The sequence below is a fragment of the Microtus oregoni genome, unplaced genomic scaffold (genome assembly GCF_018167655.1).
Source record: "Microtus oregoni isolate MIOR12 unplaced genomic scaffold, Mior012 000023F_ref0000262, whole genome shotgun sequence".
Lineage (NCBI taxonomy): Eukaryota > Metazoa > Chordata > Mammalia > Rodentia > Cricetidae > Microtus > Microtus oregoni.
Window position 1 is genome coordinate 18061786 of NW_024543082.1, and position 24628 is coordinate 18086413.

The 24628-nt window shown below is 38.7% G+C and overlaps 1 protein-coding gene across 10 annotated transcripts; it reads left to right on the plus strand.

Moving 5' to 3' along the window:
* The first annotated feature begins 979 nt into the window (after positions 1 to 979).
* Positions 980 to 24187, plus strand: LOC121461808 (OX-2 membrane glycoprotein-like). 10 transcript variants are annotated; one of them, XM_041673095.1, is made up of 7 exons: positions 980 to 1102; positions 1476 to 1639; positions 5933 to 6271; positions 6921 to 7220; positions 16106 to 16208; positions 17685 to 17785; positions 23459 to 24187. In XM_041673095.1, the coding sequence occupies exons 2-7, from the start codon at positions 1576 to 1578 to the stop codon at positions 23533 to 23535; spliced, it is 984 nt and encodes a 327-aa protein (XP_041529029.1). In that variant the 5' UTR covers positions 980 to 1102; positions 1476 to 1575; the 3' UTR covers positions 23536 to 24187. The 10 variants fall into 10 exon arrangements, with proteins under 10 accessions (XP_041529029.1, XP_041529038.1, XP_041529031.1 ...); XM_041673104.1 differs by having other exon boundaries at positions 17685 to 17776; XM_041673097.1 differs by having other exon boundaries at positions 980 to 1072.
* The last annotated feature ends 441 nt before the right edge of the window (positions 24188 to 24628 follow it).

The window sequence follows — 24628 nt, forward strand, 5'->3', positions numbered from 1 at the left end:
CGATGAGAATAAAGAAAGGTCTCTGTCATTTCAACCTTAGGAAAGACAAGTATTTATGTATTTTTGTGAGTAAGGTGTACCTGACACATGACCTTAGTGACCTTTATTTTTACAAAGTTTAAGGGAGAAGTTAAAATAAGGAGATAATGCTTCATAAGGATTTATAAATGACTATGAAAAAGAAGGCTTATTACCCAGAATTTGTCTGTTATTTAGCATGAAGAAGAATAGCGTGAACATACATGTCTGTGACATGCAGGCTGACTACTGATACCAATGCCGAGAAACCAAGACCACTCTCCAGAGTATAGCATCATTTTCTGGTTCAAGGTTTGAGTTCTATAACCAAGAGTTTATCTGGATGTTTTAGTTAGGCTTTCTATATTGTGAAGAGACACCATAATCATGGTAACTCTTATAAAGAAAAATAATTAGGGTTGGCTTAAGGGTTAGAGAGTCTATTATCATCATGGCAGGAAGCATGGCAGTGTGCAGGCAGACAAGGTGTTGGAGGAGCTGAGAGTTCCACATATGGATCTGAAGACAGCATGAAGAAATAGAGACACTTGTCTGGGCTTGAACATTTAAAACTCCAAAGCCTAACCTCAGTGACACACTTCCCCCTGCAAAGCCACACATACTCCATCAAGTCTCATCGCCTAAGGACTATCAAGTAGTGTCATTACCTAATGAAAAACATTCAAACCTATAAGTCGATTGTGGCTGTCTTTTTGAAGCCAAGCACACTGGGTGAAATTTTATCTGTATCTTTTTGTATCTATTGTTGGGGAATATTATATTAAGGTGTGTTTAGGCTGCATTTGTTTAAACTCAGTGAAGCTGTGACTCTTTGCCTGGATAAAATACGTGATGGTCATAAAGAAGAACTAAATGGCCAATAGCAAGGCAGGAGCAAAGATAGGTGGGCCTGGCAGACAGTATAAACAGAGAGAATAAATAGCAGGAGAAGTGAGGAGAAGGAGAAGCAAGAGAACAAAGAGAAGAAGATGTCAGGGACCAGTCATACTGTCATCCAGTCATCCACGGAGTAAGAAGGAAAGTAAGACATGAAGTAAGAAAAGGAAAAAGTTCAAGGCAAAAGGTAGTTGGGATAATGAAAGTTAAGAAAAGCTGACTAGCAACAAGCTGAGCAAAGGCCAGGCATGTATAATTAAGAATAAACTTGTGTGTGTGTTTATTTGGGAGCTGGGTGGTAGGCCCCTCAAAAAGACAAAAAAATAAAACATCAAGCAAAAATATATAACTGTATCTCTATTTATGTAGCTACACACACAGATATATATATATATATACACACACACACATATATATATATATATATGTATATTCTAGTTTAGCTTGTGATATAGAATTCAGACAGGTGTTGATAGAAAGTGGAGATGAGGGGTGTGTATCGCCACACCTTGGAGTGGAATGATTGCAAAATATCTTGATAAGGTATAACTTTTTTTTAGCAGGAAACATTGGAAGAAAATTACAGTCTCCTTTTTATGACTGTTCTGCTAGGAAACAAGATATTCTGACTGTTAGTGAAAATTTTCACCAGGAGAGTCAATGGAGTTTTCACTCAATTGCCTTCTCCACCTCTTAATGCTTCCTGTCTGCACACAAGAATCAGGTAAGTCTTGATTTCCTTTTGTAGATGTTAAGCGGAAGTTAATGGCAAAACCGCCAGGTTATAGACCATTTACTTTTATCCTAGTAAAAGGTAAAAAGGTATCTATGCTTGGTTCTGTGTATTAATCATGCACACATATAAACACAGAGCTGGCAAATCATTTAATGTGAGAATAGTTGAAACAATGACTACAGAAAATTGGAGAAAGGGGAGAATGATATCAAGCATGCAGCTTCTGAGGTATGTGCACCATGCTCAAACAAGATAGTCCCTATGCCTGATTTATGCACATATAAAGGTGGCAGACCAGCTAGCTGCAGAGATCTCCTCACAAAGTCTGTTTGTTGCTGTTTTTGTAATTTTGCTCATGTTCACAGTCAAACAACATACATACCATTAAATTTTGAAGTTGAGCTGTTTTAAATCTTTTTTTTGTTTTGTTTTGTTTTTGTTTTTCAAGACAGGGTTTCTCTGTGTAGCCCCTGCTGTTCTGGAACTCACTCTGTAGACCAGGGTGGCCTCAAACTCAGAGAGATCCACCTGCCTCTGCCTCCCAAGTGCTGGGGTTAAGTGTGTGTATCACTACACCCAGCCCAACTTTGGCTTTTTTAACATACTATTTTTGTTAATTGTAATTTGTTTTTTTTAAATTTATTTATTTATTAAAGATTTCTGCCTCCTCCCCACCACCGCCTCCCCTTTCCCTCACCCTCCCCCGAACAAGTCCCCCTCCCTCATCAGCCCAAAGAGCAATCAGGGTTCCCTGCCCTTTGGGAAGTCCAAGGACCACCCACCTCCATCCAGGTCTAGTAAAGTGAGCATCCAAACTGCCTAGGCTCCCAAAAAGCCAGTACGTGCCGTAGCATCAAAAACCCATTGCCATTGTTCTTGAGTTCTCAGTAGTCCTCATTGTCCACTATGTTCAGCAAGTCTGGTTTTATCCCATGCTTTTTCAGACCCGGACCAGCTGGCCTTGGTGAGTTCCCGTAAGAACATCCCCATTGTCTCAGTGTGTGAGTGCACACCTCACGGTCCTGAGTTCCTTGCTCATGCTCTCTCTCCTTCTGCTCCTGATTTTGACCTTGAGATTTCAGTCCGGTGCTCCAATGTGGGTCTCTGTCTCTGTCTCCTTTCATCGCCTGATGAAGGTTAATATTCAGGAGGATGCGTATATGTTTTTCTTTGGGTTCACCTTCTTATTTAGCTTCTCTAGGAACACGAATTATAGGCTCAATGTCCTTTGTTTATGGCTAGAAACCAAATATGAGTGAGTACATCCCATGTTCATCTTTTTGGGTATGGCTTACCTCACTCAGGATAGTGTTTTCTATTTCCATCCATTTGTATGCAAAATTCAAGAAGTCATTGTTTTTTACTGCTGAGTAGTACTCTAATATGTATATATTCCATACTTTCTTCATCCATTCTTCCATTGAAGGGCATCTAGGTTGTTTCCAGGTTCTGGCTATTACAAACAATGCTGCTCAGAACATAGTTGAACATATACTTTTGTTGTATGATAGGGCATCTCTTGGGTATATTCCCAGGAGTGGTATTGCTGGGTCCAGGGGTAGGTTGATCCCGAATTTCCTGAGAAACCGCCATACTGCTTTCCAAAGTGGTTGCACAAGTTTGCATCCCACCAGGGATGAGTGTACCCTCCACAACCTCTCCAGCAAAGGCTATCATTGGTGTTTTTGATTTTAGCCATTCTGACAGGTGTAAGATGGTATCTTAAAGTTGTCTTGATTTGCATTTCTCTGATCGCTAAGGAAGTTGAGCATGATCTTAAGTGTCTTTTTGCCATTTGAACTTCTTCTTTTGAGAATTCTCTGTTCAGCTCAGTGCCCCATTTTATAATTGGGTTGGTTAGCCTTTTATGGTCTAGTTTCTTGAGTTCTTTAAATATTTTGGAGATCAGACCTTTGTCAGTTGCAGGGTTGGTGAAGATCTTCTCGCAGTCAGTGGGTTGCCTTTTTGTCTTAGTGACAGTGTCCTTTGCTTTACAGAAGCTTCTCAGTCTCAGGAGGTCCCATTTATTCAATGAGGCCCTTAGTGTCTGTGCTGCTGGGGTTATACAGGAGTGTGTCCATGTATTGTAGAGTACTTCCCACTTTCTCTTCTATCAGGTTCAGTGTGTTTAGACTGATATTGAGGTCTTTAATCCATTTGGACTTGAGTTTTGTGCTTGGTGATAGATATGGATCTATTTTCATTCTTCTACAAGTTGACATCCAGTTTGCCAGCACAATTTGTTGAAGATGCTCTCTTTTTTCCATTGTATACTTTTAGCTCCTTTATTGAAAATCAGGTGTTCATAGGTTTGTGGGTTTAAGTCAAGGTCTTCTATTCAATTCCATTGATCGACTTCTCTGTTTTTATGCCAATACCAAGCTGTTTTCTATACTGTAGCTCTGTAATAGAGTTTGAAGGCTGTAGACCAGGCTGGCCTCAAACTCAGAGAGATCCACATTCCTCTGCCTCCCAAGTGCCGGGATTAAGTGTGTGTATCACCACACCCAGCCCAACTTTGGCTTTTTTAACATACTATTTTTGTTAATTGTAATTTGTAAATTGAGAATTTTATATAATGCATTTTGATCATATTTACCTGTAGCCTCCTATTTGAAATGAGGTCCATGTGCTCACAGATAAGCATAAGAGAAAGCAGAATTGTTAAACATTCTTCTTTGAGGGAAGAAACTGATACCTATTCGCCCAGAAACTAGAGTAGATGTTTTCTAACAACATGGTGAACTTTTGCTATTCTATGGATCTAGGCTTCACCTGAACCCCCTAAATCCTGAGTATTGTATACCCGTCAATAGAGCCTGTCCTTATGAAAGGCATTCTCATGCAGTAGAGTTTTCTATTATGCTTATTACAAGCCCATCCCCCCTAGGCTTAGACTACTGAGCGCTGTTTCTCAGTCAGTAGCACCCATACCTGTGAAAAACATCACAGGTGCTTTGCTAAAATGATATGTTTTGCAGATGAGTTTTGATGTAGCCAGCTTTGTTGTGATAATTGTTACGTGGTAACACTTCCAATGTTTTACTGGGTTTAAATATGAAAAAAAAAAACAAAACCTTTTCATCAGACTCCAGAAGTTTTGGTCCAGCACTAGTTTGCTAAAGTCAAGCTGAATCCAGGTTTCAGTCTTACCTCACCGAAATCATTGCCCTGCCCACCCTGACCCTTGCCACTCTTCCTCTTATGCCGCTCAGATCCACCCTCTTCTCCCCACTGCAACTTCATGGCCTTTAAAAAAATTAGCTGACTAAGTCTAATTTGTTCTGGTCTTATATCCATGAGTATGGGTCTATCCTCTGTAGTGTGGCATGAAATATATTCCTCATTTGCATAAAAATCTTGTTCGCGTTTTTGGAGAATACATGTATTAGCTTCTATTAGGTGTATATTAGGGGTAGACTTGCTGCTTGTAGGGTATCCTTATAGTCAGTGATAAGATAACCCCAAGGGTTGCCACTGAGTACCCAACAGAATTTACACTTCCTTCGGCAGTGTGGATGAGGTGTATTGTTTCTGCAAATTCTCAATAAAACTTGACATTGCTTGCCTTTCATTTTAGACAACTGGCACATATGTAGTCCTCAGAGTAGCCTGCATTTCCTCGATGACAAAATCGAGCAATTTGAGTACATGAACTATCCATCAAGGTGTTGAATAATTCATAACCTAGGGTACATATGTACATATATGTATAATTATGATACAAGTTTAGCACATATATATGTAAGCAAAGTCATATATATATATAACTTTGCTTAGTATATATATGCATATATGTATTAAGCAAAGTGTTTTATATCTAAATACATCTTATATATATTTATGGATATATATTTATTTTCTTAATTTTTACCCTTAATAGTTATTTATTAGGTAATATGTGCTAGAATTCATTTTAGATACTAGATATTCAATGTTGAGGAACAACTGTAGTTCTTTCTCTCTCTCTCTCTCTTTCTCTCTTTCTCTCTCTCTCAGTTCTGAGGATCAAATATAAGGCCTTGCCTATGCCAGGCAAGCATTCTCCTGCTGAAACTGTACATAGGTTATGGCTCCACACTTTTTCCTTTTCATTGAGACACAGTTTCTCTTTGTATCATAGGTTGCTCTTGAATGCACGATCTCTTCCTCAGTCTGGAGTGTGTCAATTTCTGTTTTGCAGAAGAGGCAAATAGAATGGTAATCATAAAGCCAAGTGGTTTTAGGAACGCTGGAGTAGAATGGATGTATATTTCCCTTAACACTGGACTTCGTTTTCAGTGTATTCACAGGAAATAAAGCATAAGAATTATGAAACAGCTGTACTGGGAAGAAACGTGACCATCTTCTGCAATTTGACAAGTCTGGAAAATGTTCTGCAAGTCACCTGGCAGAAAATTGAAGGCTCTTTGCCACAAAATATCGGCACTTACAGCCATAAATATGGAGAAAATATTATCCCACCATATGTGAACAGGCTGCACTGCGAGATCCTGGAACCCAGTGCCTCCTTCATAACCATCCAAAAAGTGACATTTGAAGATGAAGCCTGCTACAAGTGTCTGTTTAATTCCTTTCCACATGGCAGCCATGGAGGACAAACCTGCCTTAACGTCCTAAGTATATAACCCTTTCTCTAGGGTCCTATTATGGGGGCAGACATCATGGAGTTATAGTGTTTAAGGGCATGGTTCAGAGAAAGGAAGTTAGATGGTGAAAAAAATTGACATTGATGAGTCCAAGTGACTTAGACAGGAGAAAATCATGGAGGCCAATGAGATGGTGAGCTGAGGCAGGACCTTCTACCACCCCACCCCGATTCTTCACAGTATACTGCACTGGCTTCAGTGAAGTGGAGAAAACCCAGAAGAGCATCAGAGTTTTGTTACTAAGGCAAGGAGAAAGTAGGGTAAAGGAAAGACAGCAGAAAAGATCAAGGAAAGGGGAAGGCTAAGGGAATTAGAGTTCTCCAGTCCTCAAATAAGCAATTTATCCCAGGACTAGTAAGAAAACAGGAGTTCTTTATTGTGCTGCTCTAAGCATGAAATACTGGGGGTGTGTCTAATATAATTTATAATTGCAAAGAAGTTAAGATAGCAGTCAGTAAACAGAGCAAAAGGTATTGAAAGTTTTATGATATGTGACGGGTGGTACCTAAGAGGAATATGTTTTCAGCATTTATGTGTCATATAAAAATGGGGGGGAAGCCATTTATTAACAGCATACTAAAATTGATTATATTAACTTAATTTCTCTCTCTTTGCCTCAGTTGTTCCTGAATTAATAACAGAACTCCATCCTGTTCCTGGCTCTGAAGATCTCCTTAACCTTCATTGTTCAGGGGTGGGAAAGCCTGCTCCTGGAATCTCCATTTACCCTTCAGAAGCACTAGTGCTCACACAGAAAGAGTACTTTACTGAGAACCCAAATAGCACAGTGACCACCACTAAAATATACAACATCTCTTTGAAAGCTGTCAGGTCCTTGGGCCTCCAGCACCTGGTTGTGTCCATGACTCACCCCATAGGAAATGAAGAGAAGATAGTTCCTCTGCCAGTAAAGCAAGAAGGTAAGGAGAAGTGACAGCAAATCTGGGGGGGGGGGTAGTTGGAACTGGGGAAACAGCTTAGTCTGTAGAATGTTTGCCTTGAGAGCATGGAAACCCAAGTTTGAACCCCAGCACCCACATAAAAAGCCAGGTATAGGTATGTCCTTGTGATCCCAGAGCTGGGGAAGTGAGGAAAGGCAAATCCCTGGGCTCACTGGCCAGTCAGCCTGGAGTAATCAGTGATCTTTGGATCCAAGTGAAAGTCTCTTAGAAAAATGAAATAAAACTAACAAAATCACAAGCTAGACAGCTCCTCTGATTGATCCCCGGCTTCCAGTACATACATTCCCATACAGATACATTCAAATGCACAAAGAAGCTCAGACATTTACACACATGTACATATACAAGCATGTACTTACACATGCAGAAACATGCACACACATAGACACCCAAGAGAGGATGAGAGAGTAGACATATTTATCTTTTTAAAAATCCATAATGAAAAATATTCATGTTAATTAGCTGCTTTTGAAGAAGTAAACCAATATAATGCATATATATGATTAAGAACTCAAGCAATGAAGCTGGGCATAGTAGCATGCACCTTTAATCCCAACTCTTAGGAGGTAGAAGCATGAGGATCTCTGTGAGTTCATGGCCAGCCTGGTCTACATAATGAGTTTTGGGACAACCACAGCTATCGAGTGAGAGCCTGTCTCTGAATAAAATGAGCAGTGGGATTCTTTACAGCAACTCTTCGCTTACTTAATTGCTTTCACTCATCATTTTAGTTTTCCTTTAGTGCATTAGTCACTTTTGCTTTTTTCCACAGACTATTTTTATTTTTTAAATTAAGATAGAATGTGTTCTATTAAAACATATGATTTGAAGGTTGTTGCTGTTTTCTAAGTACTTTGCAACCATCACTGATGTGCAATTACAGAACACTTCCATGATTTCCTGAAGAAACCAAACACCTTCTAGCAGTGGCAAATTTTCCAATGGCTTAGGTGTGTGGCCTCCCAATTGCCCGTAGTCACCAGCTTGTTTTACATGCAGATAGATTTATCTATTGTGGTTACTTCATATACAAGCAAAAACATTATATGTTTGCTTTGCCTGTAACTTCTTTCATGTAGCAGAGTTTTCAAGGTTCATCCACACGGTGACATGCATCATTACTTAAATTTTTCCATGAGTAAAAAGTATTCTACAGTATAGATGCACCACACCTCACTTATCTATGCTTCAGTTGATAGATATTTGGATTATTTACATTTTTGGCTACTGTGGATAATTCCTCTTGAGCATTTATGCATAAGGTTTTACATAAGTATATATATCATTTCCCTGGGAATAAAAGAAGTGTCCTTTGTAGGTTTTATGGTAGATTAAATGTTCAGTGTTTTCATGAACTGCCAGTGGTCAAATGGTTTCAAGTTTCCAGCAACCATGTGAGTCTGGTTGGCTTTTGTTTGCATCCTTGCCAATACTTGTTATTCTATAGATAGAAGGGATCTCTCCATATGGCCTCGAACTCACAGAAATATGTTTACCTCTGCCTCCCGAGTGCTGGGATTAAAGGTGAGGCCACTACCACCCTGCATATCTAAGTGTTTGTAGTAGGCCTAATTTCCTGTATGTCCTTAATCCCAGCACTCAGGGAGGCAGAGGCAGGCGAATCTCTGTGAGTTCAAGGCGAGCCTGGTCTGCAGAGTGAGTTCCAGGACAGTCAGATATACACAGAGAAATAGGGTTGGGACTATGGTTCAGTGAGAGAGGGCTTGTTTGCCATGGGCAAGTCTCCGAATTTGATCTCTATCTGGGAAAAAAATGGAAAGTGGCAGGAGTCATATGACTTCTTCAGGGGACAAAGCCTGAGAATAGGAGGAACAAGCTCTTATTGTGGCAAGGCCCTGGAGACCCTCACCCATTTCGGCAAAGCCTGTGGACACAAAGCTTGTGGACGGTTCACTGCGTAATTCTGGGCATGACCCCAGGAACATGTGTGCTACCTGCTTTCCTGCTTTCACAGTACAAGCCGTATTGCTGGCTGCCTCGAGTTTCACTTTCTCAGCATTATAAAATGGCTACTAAAAAATCAAAACATTCTCTGATGACTCTCCTCTGAGTGAGCCACAGGGAGTGTCCTTAAAAATACACTGGACCTGATACAGCTCCTAAAGTCTTTGCTGTTTGAGGTGTGGCCATGAATTTAGACTTCCTAAATACAGATGTTGCCTTTCCCACCCACCCTGTGACTAGCCGGAAAGAGGCACAGAAGTTCATGAAGTTTAATATTACAAATCTGCACGATTTTAATCGCAAGAGCCTAGAAGAAATGCAAAATAAATAGGTGATATCAAGAGTTAATGGGAACAGTCTAGGAACAGGAAATTAAGTAGAATCATAGATGCCCACGGGTCTCTCATGGCCGTGTCAGCAACGTAAGAAGTTGAGAGGAGAAGGACGTGAGAGCAGGGGATGAACAGCGCCAGCCTTATACACCAAGTTATGGTGACACACACCTTTAATCCCAGTAGCCACAATGACATGCACCTTTAATTCCGGTAGCTCCTCTAGCTTGCCATAGAAACCATTAATCGCCTTTAATCGCAGCCTAGAGAGGAATATAAGACAAGGGGAGACAGCTCTCAAAACACAGTCTCATTCTGAGATTCATGGAGGCAGGATCGTCACTTCAGATTGAGGTTGAGGTAAGAGTCAGTGGCTGGCTGTTTTGCTTTTCTGATCTTCAGGTTGAACCCCAATTTCTGACTCTGAGTTTTTATTAATTGTGCTTCCTTTAATCATGCTTCACTAGGCCCTATGAACTCTCTATGATTTGGGAAATCTTTAATATTTTAAAAGAATTGTTGAAAGTAATTTATTCAGGTTTTCTGAATAGTTGCAAAGGGAAGCTTGGACCCAGACTAACTAGGTGAACTCTTGAACTCAAGCCATCTCTTATTAATCACTTTCAAAAACCCCACTTTTATTATTTTACAACATTTTTTAATCCCACATCAATCCTTTTATTATTTGACAGCTTTCCTTCTCACAGCCTGTCTACCTGGTCTTTATAACTCCTTTCTTCAGTTACTGAGCTTTGAACCTCCATTCCCAGCAGAACAAAAGTGTCATTTTCGATCTTCCTCAGAGCCCTAGATCAAGTGGTGCAGTTCCTCGGTTTCCAATGAACTGTGTCTGTCACTTCCTCCTGTAGAGTCTAGAAATGTTGTTCATAGTCTATAAAGCTCGGCTCCATTTCCAAAAAGCACGCTATGGAAGCAGAGTTACCACTGTAAGTGACTTGTCCTCATATCTCACGCTCATAGAATCTCAAATCATTCTCTCCTAAAAGTTTATGCATTCACCTCCTCTTATTCATTTCATATTTCACAGCCAATAGAATATTTTGTTTCTACCAATATTACCACTGTCTTCAGGCTGGTTTTAATGTGTCTCAACCCTCACAAGCCTTGTTCAATTAGTTTGTTTCTTGTTTGCACTAATTAGCAGCACTGCCATCACAGTGAGTGGCATTATCCCCATGGTTAATCCAAGATATAGTGATGGAAGTCAACCACTACGGGCTTTTTGATGGTTCTATCTGTTAACATTCTTGAGGGAATGGTTTTATTGATTATAATTATTAATTATTAATTTTATTATGGGAAATGTAGAAGAAAAACCTAGCATAAAAATAGAATAGCATTTAAACATATCAGGAGTAGCCTAAAGAAATCTCCAGTCACCAAACTTTTATCAAGGAAAGGGTTATCCTAATATTTCAACAGTCAAAAGTATTAACTCATTTCTCTCTCAGATTCTCAACTCCAAATTGTCTAAACTGGAAGGGAATTTGTACTTTCTTTCTAGTTCCCTCCCAACTGTTTTACTTTGATTAATGGCAAAATACATTGCCTAGCACCTGAGAATTTTCAAACCAGTCAACCAGCCTCCACTATTCTCTGATGTCAAGTAAAGCCTTCTAGCTTCAACAGTGGATGCAAGATAACAGTGAATCATTCACATTGTAGGGAAATGGTCTAATTATTTTTGTTCCACGGCTCAGAGAGTTGGTGACCATCTTGCCACAAGCAAACCAATTATTTGAAATAATAAATACCTGTATGAAATAAAGCAGTCCTGAATTGCCACACAGCCTGTAGGTTTTCATTAACTCTATGCTATCTAAAGCTCACCAACTTTTCATTTGAGTTTTGTAGACCAAAGCATGCTACATGGCATACCTTGATTTGATTTCAAATTCATGGATACAGTATAGGCTTCAGAGAGCTAAGGAAACTGTCATCCATCCTAGTGAAACCTTCCCCTGCTTAATGCCCTTACAACACACTTGTCAGAGAGTGGAATGTGTTGGAGGAATTCTTTTCTCCCTGCTTCTCCTGGGTAATATCCTAGAATCTGAAGACACAGGTATGAAGATCCTGGGGTCTTTGTGTCTATTGAAATTCAGATGCCAGCCTATGGGGACACAGTTGGGACAAAACTCAGTTTGAAGTATAAACATAGGACATAGAAAGAGGTTTGCTACCAAATCTACAATAATGGGATCCTAAGTATTCTGCAGGAGAGAATAGGGCTTAGAAGACTACATCAACCACCCAGTTAATACTATTTACACAGTAAGTGTTTGAGATAAGTGGAACAGTAACCCATGAACCTTAAAATAAAAATCAAAGACTATAGTTTCTTTCTTTTATGTACATTGACAAGGCAAGCAGTTTACTGCAAACCCAGAATAGGGAGTTCTGTAAATTTCTCTTTCCTTCCATGCTGTATATCAGTACAAAGGTTATGAGTTTTATAGGCTTTCACTTGATAACACAGGGTACAGTAAACCTCTGGCTATCAGTCTTGTTCCTGCTCCTGTATACTGATAGCGTTCATGGAATTCCTGAAATGAGAATGAAGTGAGACCCGGAAATGGTATAATTTGGTAAGAAGATCTGTTCTGTGTTGTCCCAATATTAAAATATAATGACTGACATTTTGTTTTAGGGCTAGTGGGAAGGATCCAATTTTTCCAGAATTTTATCACATTAACCCACACACCAAGGAGAATCACTAATCATCAGTAAATTCTGAATGTTTTCTCAACTCATGGAGAATTTCCTCCTGTTAACTGATTTGTTTTGTGAACCTCTCATTAAAAGTACATTAAAGCATCTGGGGTGGCTTTCACTTCATTTCAAAATCCATGACTTCGTCTTTTCTTCATATTATCTGGCAGATTGTATAAACATCTTCTTCAAGTTCTTTTAAGGAACTTTTCTATCTTTTGAGAAGCAAGTTTTTAATTAAAAATTTCTTTTTCAACTTAAAATGAAAATTATTTATTTTTTTGGTTAGGTTATATCTCTGGCAATTTCATACACTGATTCCTTTCTTCTTTTCCTCTTCCTTATCTCCCTCTTGATCCTCTCACCCCAGCCTCACACCCCTTCTCCCCACAGCCACTTTCCTAGGCTCATGACTTTTGGTCTTTCCTTGGCCCACTTCCTTTAGTCAGGGCTGTCAATGGCAACATCCACTGGAGACTATGGGGTCACTAAGGGATGGATGTACAACTGAAAGCAAAACTTTCCACTTTCCCTGAATGTAACAGTAGGAAATAGTTCAAGATGGCAGAGTGGAGAATTCTGTGCTTCTCCTCCACCCAGGCTTGCACTTCCCTAATTATATTCAAGGGAAGAAGGAACTACTCTATGAGAGTTTACCTTTCTTTCCATGGTATTTAGAAAACATCTTTTTTTAAAATTTATTTATTTATTAAAGATTTCTGTCTCTTCCCCGCCACCGCCTCCCATTTCCCCCCCCCAATCAAGTCCCCCTCCCTCGTCAGCCCAAAAGCAATCAGGGTTCCCTGCCCTGTGGGAAGTCCAAGGACCCCCCACCTCCATCCAGGTCTAGTAAGGTGAGCATCCAAACTGCCTAGGCTCCCACAAAGCCAGTACATGCAGTAGGATCAAAAACCCATTGCCATTGTTCTTGAGTTCTCAGTAGTCCTCATTGTCGGCTATGTTCAGCAAGTCGGGTTTTATTCCAGGCTTTTTCAGATCCAGGCCAGCTGGCCTTGGTGAGTTCCCAATAGAACATCCCCATTGTCTCAGTGTGTGGGTGCACCCCTCGTGGTCCTGAGTTCCTTGCTCATGCTCTCTCTCCTTCTTCTCCTGATTTGGACCTTGAGATATCTGTCCTGTGCTCCAGTGTGGGTCTCTGTCTCTTTTCATCACCTGATGAAGGTTAATATTCAGGAGGATGCTTATATGTTTTTCTTTGGGATCTCCTTATTTAGCTTCTCTAGTATCACTAATTATAGGCTCAATGTCCTTTATTTATGGCTAGAAACCAAATATGAGTGAGTACATCCCATGTTCATCTTTTTTGGGTCTGGTTACCTCACTCAGGATAGTGTTTTCTGTTTCCATCCATTTGCATGCAAAATTCAAGAAGTCCTTGATTTTTAGTGCTGAGTAGTACTCTAATATGTATATATTCCATACTTTCTTCATCCATTCTTCCTTTGAAGGGCATCTCGGTTGTTTCCAGGTTCTGGCTATTACAAACAATGCTGCTATGAACATAGTAGAGCATATACTTTTATTGTATGATAAGGCCACTCTTGGGTATATTCCCAAGAGTGGTATTGTTGGGTCCAGGGGTAGGTTGATCCCAAATTTTCTGAGAAACCACCACACTGCTTTAATGTAGTTGCACAAGTCTGCATTCCAACCAGCAATGGATGAGTGTACCCCTTTCTCCACAACCTCTCCAGCAAAGGCTATCATTGGTGTTTTTTATTGTAGCCATTCTGACTACAGAATATGTAAGATAGTATCTTAAAGTTGTCTTGATTTGCATTTCCCTGATCACTAAGGAAATTGAGCATGACCTTAAGTGTCTTATTGCCATTTGAACTTCTTCTGTTAAGAATTCTCTGTTCAGCTCAGTGCCCCATTTTATAATTGGGTTGGTTAGCCTTATACGGTCTAGTTTCTTGAGTTCTTTATATATTTTGGAGATCAGACCTTTGTCAGTTGTGGGGTTGGTGATGATCTTCTCCCAGTCAGTGGGTTGCCTTTTTGTCTTAGTGACAGTGTCCTTTGCTTTACAGAAGCTTCTCAGTCTCAGGAGGTCCCATTTATTCAATGAGGCCCTTAATGTCTGTGCTGCTGGGGTTATACGTAGGAAGCGGTCTCCTGTGCCCATGTGTTGTAGAGTACTTCCCACTTTCTCTTCTATCAGGTTCAGTGTGTTCGGACTGATACTGAGGTCTTTAATCCATTTGGACTTGAGGTTTGTGCATGGTGATAGGTATGGATCTATTTTCATTCTTCTACAGGTTGACATCCAGTTTTGCCAGCACAATTTGTTGAAGATGCTCTCTTTTTTCCATTGTATACTTTTAGCTCCTTTATTGAAAATCAGGTGTTCATGGGTTTGTGGGTTAAAGTCAAGGTCTTCTATTCGATTCCATTGGTCGACTTCTCTGTTTTTATGCCAATACCAAGCTGTTTTCATTACTGTAGCTCTGTAGTAGAGTTTGAAGTCAGGGATGGTAATGCCTCCAGACGATCCTTTATTGTATGAGATTGTTTTGGCTATGCTGGGTTTTTTGTTTTTCCATATAAGTTGATTATTGTCTTCTCCAGTTCTGTGAATAATTTTGATGGGATTTTGATGGCAATTGCATTGAATTTATAGATAGCTTTTGGTAGAATTGCCATTTTTACTATGTTGATCCTCAATACCTGTACTCCTTAATGTATTTCACAATATAGAAACAGAAGAGTCATTGCCAAATTCCTTTTATGAAGCTACAGTTACCCTGATACCAAAACCACACAAAGACCCAACCAAGAAAGAGATTTACAGGCCTATCTCACTCATGAATATCGACGCAAGAATTCTCAATAAAATACTTGCAAACCGAATCCAAGAACACATTAGAAAAATTATCCATTATGATCAAGTAGGCTTCATCCCAGAGATGCAGGGCTGGTTCAACATACGCAATCTATCAATGTAATCCAGCATATAAATAAACTGAAAGAAAAAAAACCATATGATCATTTCATTAGATGCTGAAAAAGCATTCGACAAAATTCAACATCCCTTTATGATAAAGGTCTTGGAGAGATTATGGATACAAGGGTCATACCTAAATATAAGAAAAGCTATTTATAGCAAGCCGACAGCTTACATTAAATTAAACGGAGAAAAACTCAAAGCCATCCCACTAAAATCAGGAACACGACAAGGATGTCCACACTCTCCATACCTCTTCAATATAGTGCTTGAAGTTCTAGCACTAGCAATAAGACAACATAAGGGGATCAAGGGGATTCGTATTGGAAAGGAAGAAGTTAAGCTTTCGTTATTTGCAGATGATATGATAGTATACATAAGCAACCCCAAAAACTCTACCAAGGAACTCCTACAGCTGATAAACACCTTTAGTAATGTGGCAGGATACAAGATCAACTCCAAAAAAAATCAGTGGCCTTCCTATACACTAAGGATAAGGAAACAGAGATGGAAATCAGAGAAGCATCACCTTTCACGATAGCCACAAATAGCATAAAATATCTTGGGGTAACTCTGACCAAGGAAGTGAAAGATCTATATGACAAGAACTTTAAGTCTTTGAAGAAAGAAATTGAAGAGGAGACCAGAAAATGGAAGGATCTCCCCTGCTCTTGGATTGGGAGGATCAACATAGTAAAAATGGCATTTCTACTAGAAAACATCTTATAGAGTAAATTTGAATGTCAATTAAGCAAACCCAGAAAACGTTATAAGTAAGTTAAAGGCTCCAAGATGACAGTACAGTGTAACCAAAGAAATACCATGCTATGGTCTGTGTTTTTCAGGTACCGTGGATCAATTCAGGATAACTGCAATTATATTCATCATTTTATTTCTCATTTCATGTATCATCAGTGCTTTTTTCTATATTTACTTTAAAAAGAAAAGGTAAGCTGTAGGACAACCTGTTGTGACAGAGACACTGGATACAATACTGCTAGATGGAAATACTATTTTTAAAAATTTCCAGGGGTTCTTGAAAAATCCGTCGTGCAGAGAGTAGTGAAAGAAAACTCATTTCCACATCCTTGACAATTTCTGAAATTGATTGGTTATACAAGAAGGCCATGGACAAGCATTTATGTTTTTGATGAATTGAGTGTAATATTCTTTTTTATTTTTTAGAAGGAAAAATTATTCATTATTATTTTATGTGTATGTGAATTTTGCAAGTGTGTGTCTGTACTCTACAAGTGTGTGTCTGCTGCCTGTGGAGGCCAGGAGAGAGTTCTAAAGCTTGAACTGGTTGATGGCAGTTGAAACTGGTTGCTGGGAGCTGAACCCTTTATTGCTGAGTTGACTCTTTAGCCCCATGTTTAAGACTCTTTATTGAGAACAGATTTTCACGGGAGACAGCAGAGGACTCGGGACAGTAGGTGCGAGGGAAGGTCTGAGTGTAAAAACAAGGCTTAGAAGGAAAGCCTGACATATGTGCCCCTGAGGTAGAGGGTGAAGCTGAGATCTTATCTTATAGGTTAATATAATAAAATGCCCACCCGTAGACAGCTCCCCTGGTGGACAGAGGTATATGATGGGGAGGAGATCAATGGAAATAGGAAAATCCTAGCCAGTGGCAGCAGGAACTATAGTCATAATTGGTAGCGTGTGATTTGTCTCGCTGTTACTATATATTCTTTAAATTAAAAAAGTGGTGGGGTTTTTATTCTGCTCCATCTTGATCCAGGGAAATATATAAACCAAGGAAGTGTGAGAATTTGATCTATAATCTAGAAGGCTCTCTCCCTGGGATGTGGAAAAGGCGCCTTACAGGACAAGAATGAAGGAGCATTTTGAAGAGACGGCTACAGTAGTCAGGAGACAGATGGAAACTGTGTAGACTGAAGAGGTAGAAAAGAGGAGGAGGGGTTAAGGTTCTATCCAGGATCAGAAGGCTTCCTGAGGAATGGGAATGGAGAATGAGGGAGAGGAAAGCATTATCTTACCCAAAGTGAGTGTTTCAGCAGTAAAGAGAACGTTCACAAATATGTACAGAGGGAAAGCAAGCTTTGGAGGGAGGATTAAGAATTCTGCTCTAATGTTGTCATTTTTAAATGCCTATCTTATACTTGAGGGAGTATGTTAATTAAGTATCAAGAGTATGAATCTAGGATTTGTGGAGCAGACGATAAATTTAGAATATAGATGATATGATCTCCATGGAGATAGTAGATCACAAACTATTGCTTCAAACTTTAATGTAAAAACAATAGGCCGGTTCTAGTATTTTGGTGAACTGCTCAAGAGAATTTGTGTAGCAATCTATCAAATTTTACTTAATAGCCTGCTCTTATAATGTGCTGTCATGGGAAGGAATGTTTGGTCAATATTTACTTGATTTCTGTAACATTGTCACGGTATCTCTAGGTCAGAGAACACGCCTGTCTCATTATCGACACTGCGGCCCGGACCATCATCAACAGAACCTGAAGGCTTAATAGGCCACCACCATCAGACAGGTATAAATGATAGTGTGCATTTATTTTTTCTGTCCCTGCATAGCATTTAAGTTTAAGACAAAGCATTCTAAATTAAAGCTTGCACTGGCTAGCAGTAATTGCCATTTTAAAAATAAGTGGAGAAAAATGTTTTATAATGTCATTGCAGGCAGCAGTAGATTCAAGTGGGGCTTTATTAATATTAATGTCTTTAAGTTTTGAAATTAAAATTAGATTTATTTTAACTGATACATAAAAATTAAAGATATTTATGGAGTACCATGTACATTTTGATAGCAGATTAAACGTATCTGCTTATTCAGACATTGATCAGTTTTTTTTGTACCTGAAACTTAAATGTTTTCTGCTAGGTTTTAAAGATATACAGCACATAACTCATTATCTATAATTACTTCTGGACATTTGCACAAAGAAGTCTCACTGACATCGAATTATAGCTTCGTCCTATTGATCAACCTTATCCCTCATACCCTCTACTAACCCAGACCTACTGACCACCACTCTACTCTCAACTCAGACATGGGTTTTGTAGATTCCGTACCTAGATAAGACCATGTGGTACTTTTCTTTACGTTTCTTGATTATTCTGCTTGACATGGATGAACCCCTAGTAACACCCACAATGCTGCACATGATAGAATTTCCTTTTTATGGGCGAATGATATTCACACGTTCACATGGGTTCTCACTCCACTCATCAGTTCTAGGCAGGCAGTAGCTTCGCCCTGCATCTGTTGTGACTAGTGCTACAGAGAACGTGGAAGTCCAGACATCTCAACATGAAAATTTATTGATTTCGTTTCCAATAATGGAACAGCTTGATCATGTAACAATTCTTTTTTTTTTCTTTTTGAGAACCCTTACTAGTGTGTTACATTTCATGTACAGCATGAACTGGTTCCATTCTCCACATCCACACATCTCTTGACTTTGGTACTTTAAATAGTAACTATTCTTCTGGGGTAAGCGGCCATCTTCTGGGCATTTCTACTTAAATTTCTGTGATGATTAGTGGTGTTAAGCATTTTCTTTCTCATATATCTATTAGCTATTTTGTATACTTCCTTGAGGAATGTCTGTTTAGGTTTCTTACCCATAAAATTTAGCAGCTTATTTTTCTTGAGTTCGTAAGCTCTTATAGGTCTTGAAATGCTAAACCCTTCTCAGATGTGGAGTTTGCAAATTTTTTCTTCTTTTCTGATGTTGGTCTCTTATATGGAATTGACGACTGTTTTCTTTCTGCGTTATCCAGCTTCCCTGGCACAGCATATTCTACATCACCAACCGTTCCCAGGGTCTGGGTGTGTGTCCTTATCACCTTAATTGAAAGTTTATCGCAGTGTCTCTGGTCTGCTGTGCTGATCTGTGAGTCTGTGTCTTGCAAATGCCATGCTGTTTTGATTAATTACTGCTCCATGGTACATTTTGAAGTCAGAAGGTGCAGTGGCTTCTGACAAGGGATGAGGTTTTGCTGTTCAGACACATTTGGGTTCTCTAGTTAGTTCTGAGTAGGATGTCTTTGAAATTGCACAAACTCTTTGCCTCACTTTCAGGAGTACAGTTATTTTAATGATTTTAATTCTTTGTATATCTTCAATGTGCATATCTTCTTTGATTTCTTTATTTGATAATTATTATTTTTTTACTACATAGAGCTTTTGGAAGGCTAATAGCTATTTTTAGTGTAATTTCTTCTTCATTATCTTGTGACATGTTTATTCAAGTCTTTCCTTTTTAGGAAAGCTCACATTTTTCTCTATGCATGATTTTTGAAATTTCTACTAATAGATTGCCTTGGTTCTTTTTATTTGTTCACTTTCATGAATGATACCTTATTTTTTAAGTGAAACCTTGGTGGCCTATTAGTAGCTAGGAAGATTTGTTGCTATTGTAAATTAATTTGTGTTTTGAATCCTTGCTAAATTTTACAGAAGCAAAGTCTTTAACTGATTCTGGTAATTTTCCATGCACATAGTCATCCCTCACACATCCTCTCTTGGCTAGTTTATATTAACTTCATACAAGCTAGAGTCATCTGAAAGGAGGGAACCTTAATTGAGACAATGCCTGCAGAAGGTATAACTCTTAGACATTTTCTTAATTAGTGATTGATGGGGGAGAGCTGAGCCATTTGTGGGTAGGGCCACCCTTGGGTAGGTAGTCCTGTGTTCTATAAGAAAACAGACTGAACAAACCATGAAGAGCAGGCTAGTAAGCTGCACCCATCCATAGCCTCTGTACCAGCTTCCTCCCTATTTGATTTCTTGTTCTGACTTCCTTTAATGATGAACTATGATGTGGAAGTATAAGCCTAATAAGCTCTTCTGTCCCCAGCTTGCTCTTGGTCATGGTGTTTCATCACAGCAATAGTAACCATAGGAACTATCACAAAGACAAATGCATGGATTTTCTTTTCTAAATTTATATCTCACTTTAATTCTAAATAACAGGTAAAGAAGCTTCTTTTTTCTCATTTTTGTATTTAAACATATTGTTTAATATGCCATTTAACAAATGCTGGCTATTAAGAATATTAGTATGGGTAAGAAATATCTTATTACTCTGATTATTTTTTCAAATTTTTATTATGAAAAGGAGATTGATGGTTGAAAAAAAACATTGTAAGTAAAGTGATCATCTGGCAGGCATGAAGACTTGAGTTCTATTTCTAGAACCCACATAAAAATGTCAGATATTAGTGCATGCATCTAGTCCCAATGTGTGCTGGAAAAGTAGAGACAGGGTTCCAACACGCACTGAAGATCAGCTGAGCCACCTAGCCTTGTGGACTGAACAACTACTAGATTCTTGACTTTCTTTGGTAAACAGCCATTGCCAGGCTAGCCAAACCACAACCTGTATGTTACTCTAAGAAAACCCCTTTATTTATCTATGTATACACTCATTCTATCAGTTCTGTTCCTCTGGAGAACACTGACTAAAACAAGCCGCATCTACTTCCATTTTAATATGCATATTTCACTTTATCATGTTTCTTGTCCAGCTTTTATTAAACTACATATTTTTTGCTAGCTTGAGGCTCATACTTATAAACATATGCTATAACAATTTATTCTAATCTCTTTAGTTATTTGCTAAAGACAATATATGTGCTCATTTTAATGCCGGTTTAAAAGTGCTTTCAAATATATAGCTTAGCATAATTCTCTCTACCTTTCATAATCATATTGTCTTATCTCCATTCTTTTTCATGTAGGTTTTTCTGAATTATTTAATATTTTATAGATGCAGAATTTACATAGTAATAAATTTTGTAGGTATTTCAGCTTTCCATATATCTTACAACATACCTATTGATTCACTTTTCCATTTATTTTGGAAACTTTTGAAAATGTTTTCAGTTAGTCTTGATACAATAAAATTTCTAAGTATTGTGTACTTATCTTTTTCATTCTATTACTGTATAGCTAAGTTCTTGAATCTAGTTCAAACATCTTAGCAGGTTAAAAGCAAAACAATGCCTAGGAAAATATTGTTTACCTGCTAATGAACTAATAAGAACAGAGAAAAGTTTATCATAAAATGATAGGAAGTTGTATTCCATAGCAAAATAAAAGGTAACCAAATAGAATGGTACACACACACACGTGCACACACACATTCATAAGCTTATGAAATGCCATCTATTAAAAAAGAATATTGGTATTACCAAAATAAGAATAACCTCTAAGTCAGGCATTGTGGCTCATGTCTGTAATCTCAGTGCTTGGAAGGCTAAGTCAGAGGATCAGGCTGATCTACAAAATAAGATTTTGCTTCAATTAACCTATCTATTAACCCACCAATCAACAACTTTAATTTGGAAGACAAAAAAAATGTCACTATGATTATTATATGTAAGCAGTTACAACTTAAGAGTATTTACGCTCTGGGCCTGCAGGAGACAGTGAGAAGGAACAAGTTGCAACTACATGCAGCACCAGACTTTCACACCTGCCCTTGGGTGAAGGATGCAGGCACAAACGGACGGATAGAGAATGCAGTACTCACATCAACCCATAAACAAGGAAGCCTAGGCCATGGTGTCAGGTATAGGCTCACCGTGGCAGATAGTGCGGCGTAGCGGGATGTGAGGAATGGGCAGAAGTGTGAAACAGGCTCTGTAGAGCTAGTCTTGTTAACTATTAAAAAAAAAATCTATGTTCTGTGTAGGCACCTGTTCAAATTCTTCATGCTCTGTGGATTCTGTTTTGAACAACTGGGCCTCAATGTGAATTTGTGAAGAACAACCTATAGTCTTGGCAGCAGCCTGGATTGTTTAGAGATTCCTATGGGATTCCCCTTGGCCAGCAGCTCAATTAGAAACAACCCAGTGAAGGATAGGAAACTTCACTGGGTGACAAAAAAATGAGCAACTGAGACTCTGTCTATCCTATTATTTGGCGATTTCATTTAGATCACCTTCACATATGTATATATTTTAGGAAGTTTATACTGTATTAGGCTTCCATAGTACCCTTAAATGCCCCTTATTTTAGGTCTGTCCTTGTATTCCCTTCCATAACCTCCTCTCCCCTCCCCTACACCAATTTATACTCCCATTCCAGTCCCACTCCATCTGATTCACCAACCCCTTTCTAGTCTATTTTTATTTCTTAACAAGATCTATTTATTCCTCAGTCCTTTACTCTATACCTATTCTCTGCGGTATTTTTTGATATCTAGTTTCTAATATAATTTTAATATTTGTCCTCTATCTGATGTGTAGTTGAAAAATAAAACCAACCACCACCATTTCCCATTCTGTAGGCTGCCGCTGTATATGAATGAAGGTGTCATTTGCTGTGAAGAAACTTTGCCGCTCTGTATGAATGAAGGTGTCATTTGCTGATATGACATGAAGCTTAAAGTTTCATGAGGTCTTTTTGTAGTGTAATTTCATTTATATTTTAATAAATAAAGCTTTCCTAAAGATCAGAGAATAAAACAGCCCACTGGTCAGCCTTACAGATCAGACAGTTGTAACACACACCTTTAATCTCAGTAGTCGGGTTAGTTTGCTATAGAAATTGGCAGTGCATGCCTTTAATCCCAACCCCAGAGAGGATTAAAAGACCGGAGGAGATAGCTCTCAGGCTCAGTATCATTTTGAGACTCCTGGAGGCAGGATTACTATTTTTTGGACTGAGGTTGAGCCTGTGGCTGGCTGTTTTGCTTTTCTGACCTTCAGGTTGAACCCCAATATCTGACTTTGAGTTTTTATTAATCATGCTACATCTCATTTATTAACTGTTGGTTTCACTGCCCATGTTTATGGCGTTCTGTTCAGAAAGTCTTTTCCTGTGCCATTGAATTCAAGGTCATTCCCCATTATAGACCCTCAACACCCATGTTCCAACATTTTTGATACCATAAATTATTCTGCACTCTACTAAAAGAGAAACTTACACATCAAGTTAGCCACAATCCCTTTACCTACAAAGGTGTATTTTCCTTGCAAGATGTGCTAAGGCCATTGTGGCACAAAGCTTTTAGGTGTAACCAACCAGAAACTGATTTGACTCCACAAGATGAAACCCATATGGGATACTGCTTGGGTGACCAAGACCCTGAGCCTAGATATCCCAGAGACTTATGGTAAAACTAAATAACAGTGTCCTACAAAAGGAGGGGGGATACAGTGATAAGATGACTCCTAATGGTATTCTGATATTTCCATAGATCAATGTCTTGCTCTGCTCAGTCATCATCATAAGAGCTTCCTTCAACAAGGTGGTAACAAATACAGAGATTCATAAACAGACATTTGTTTTTGGAGAGTGAGAGGCCTTTGAACACTCAGCCTTAAATGGAATGTCTCCATCAAATCCCTCCCCTCGGAGCTCAGATGACCCTGCGAAAGAGCAGGCAGAAAGAGTGGAAGAGCCAGAAGGGATGGAGGATGCCAAGAACACAGTCTCCTATATTAACATGAACAAAGCTTCTATGAACTCACAGAGACTGAGGTGGCATGGAAAGGGCCTGCATGGGTCTGCACCAGGTCCTCTGCGTATATATTATGGTTTCCAGTTTAGTGTTTTCATGGGATTCTTTTGTGTGAGAATTTGTTAGTCATATATATTCTTTTGGCCCCTTTTCCTCCTGGTGGCTTGTCTTGTTCACCTTTGATGTGATTGGATTGGCTTTGCTTTTTTATGTTTTGAAGAAAGTGAATGAATGAATGGATGAATGAAAACCTAGTTACAAGGGTAAAGGTTAACAACTCAACTGTCATTTATAGCTGCGGGGAGAGGGAAAGCAGTTTTCTCCAATAGTGACATACCAACCACTCCAGTGCAGGCTTCATGATCAAGAGTAGCTGACTAACCTATATGGACTCCATATATATTTCTTTTTGTTTTATTTTGTGTTGTTGGATTTTTTTTTTAAAAAATAAATTGTATGCTTCAATTTGGCTATAGTTTGTTGATTATTTCCTTTTACCTTTTTGGATGCTGTCTTGTTTTCTAGGATTTGTTGTTATATTGGGGTTGTGTTTTATGAGAAAGAACTTAAAGTTAGGCGGGTAGAGAGAGAATCTGGACGGACTTGAGAGAGGGAAAGGAGGGGATCAAAATAGATGTAAAAGGTGATGTAAATAATAAAAATAGAATAAAAAGGAAAAATATTACAAAGTAGAGAAACTAATTTAAATGCTGGCCAAATAAACATTTCAAATTGTGTACTTGTGACTTATAGCCTTTATAAAAGACACTTTTAACTTAAAAAGTCTGTAAAATAAGACACTGAGGTAGAAACATTCATAACAGATAAATTGAATTCAGTTTACTCCAATAGTTTGAAAATAGTGATTTGTTGGAGCTAGAGTTAGGACCAGCAGATAAGAATAGT

Coding starts and splice junctions, on each gene's coding strand:
- LOC121461808 (XM_041673095.1), top strand. CDS start 1,576: ATGGAGTTTTCACTCAATTGCCTTCTCCACCTCTTAATGCTTCCTGTC. Junction 6,272..6,920: donor AACCTGCCTTAACGTCCTAA/GTATATAACCCT, acceptor TCTTTGCCTCAG/TTGTTCCTGAATTAATAACA. Junction 17,786..23,458: donor CCATCAGACAGGTATAAATG/ATAGTGTGCATT, acceptor ATATTTCCATAG/ATCAATGTCTTGCTCTGCTC.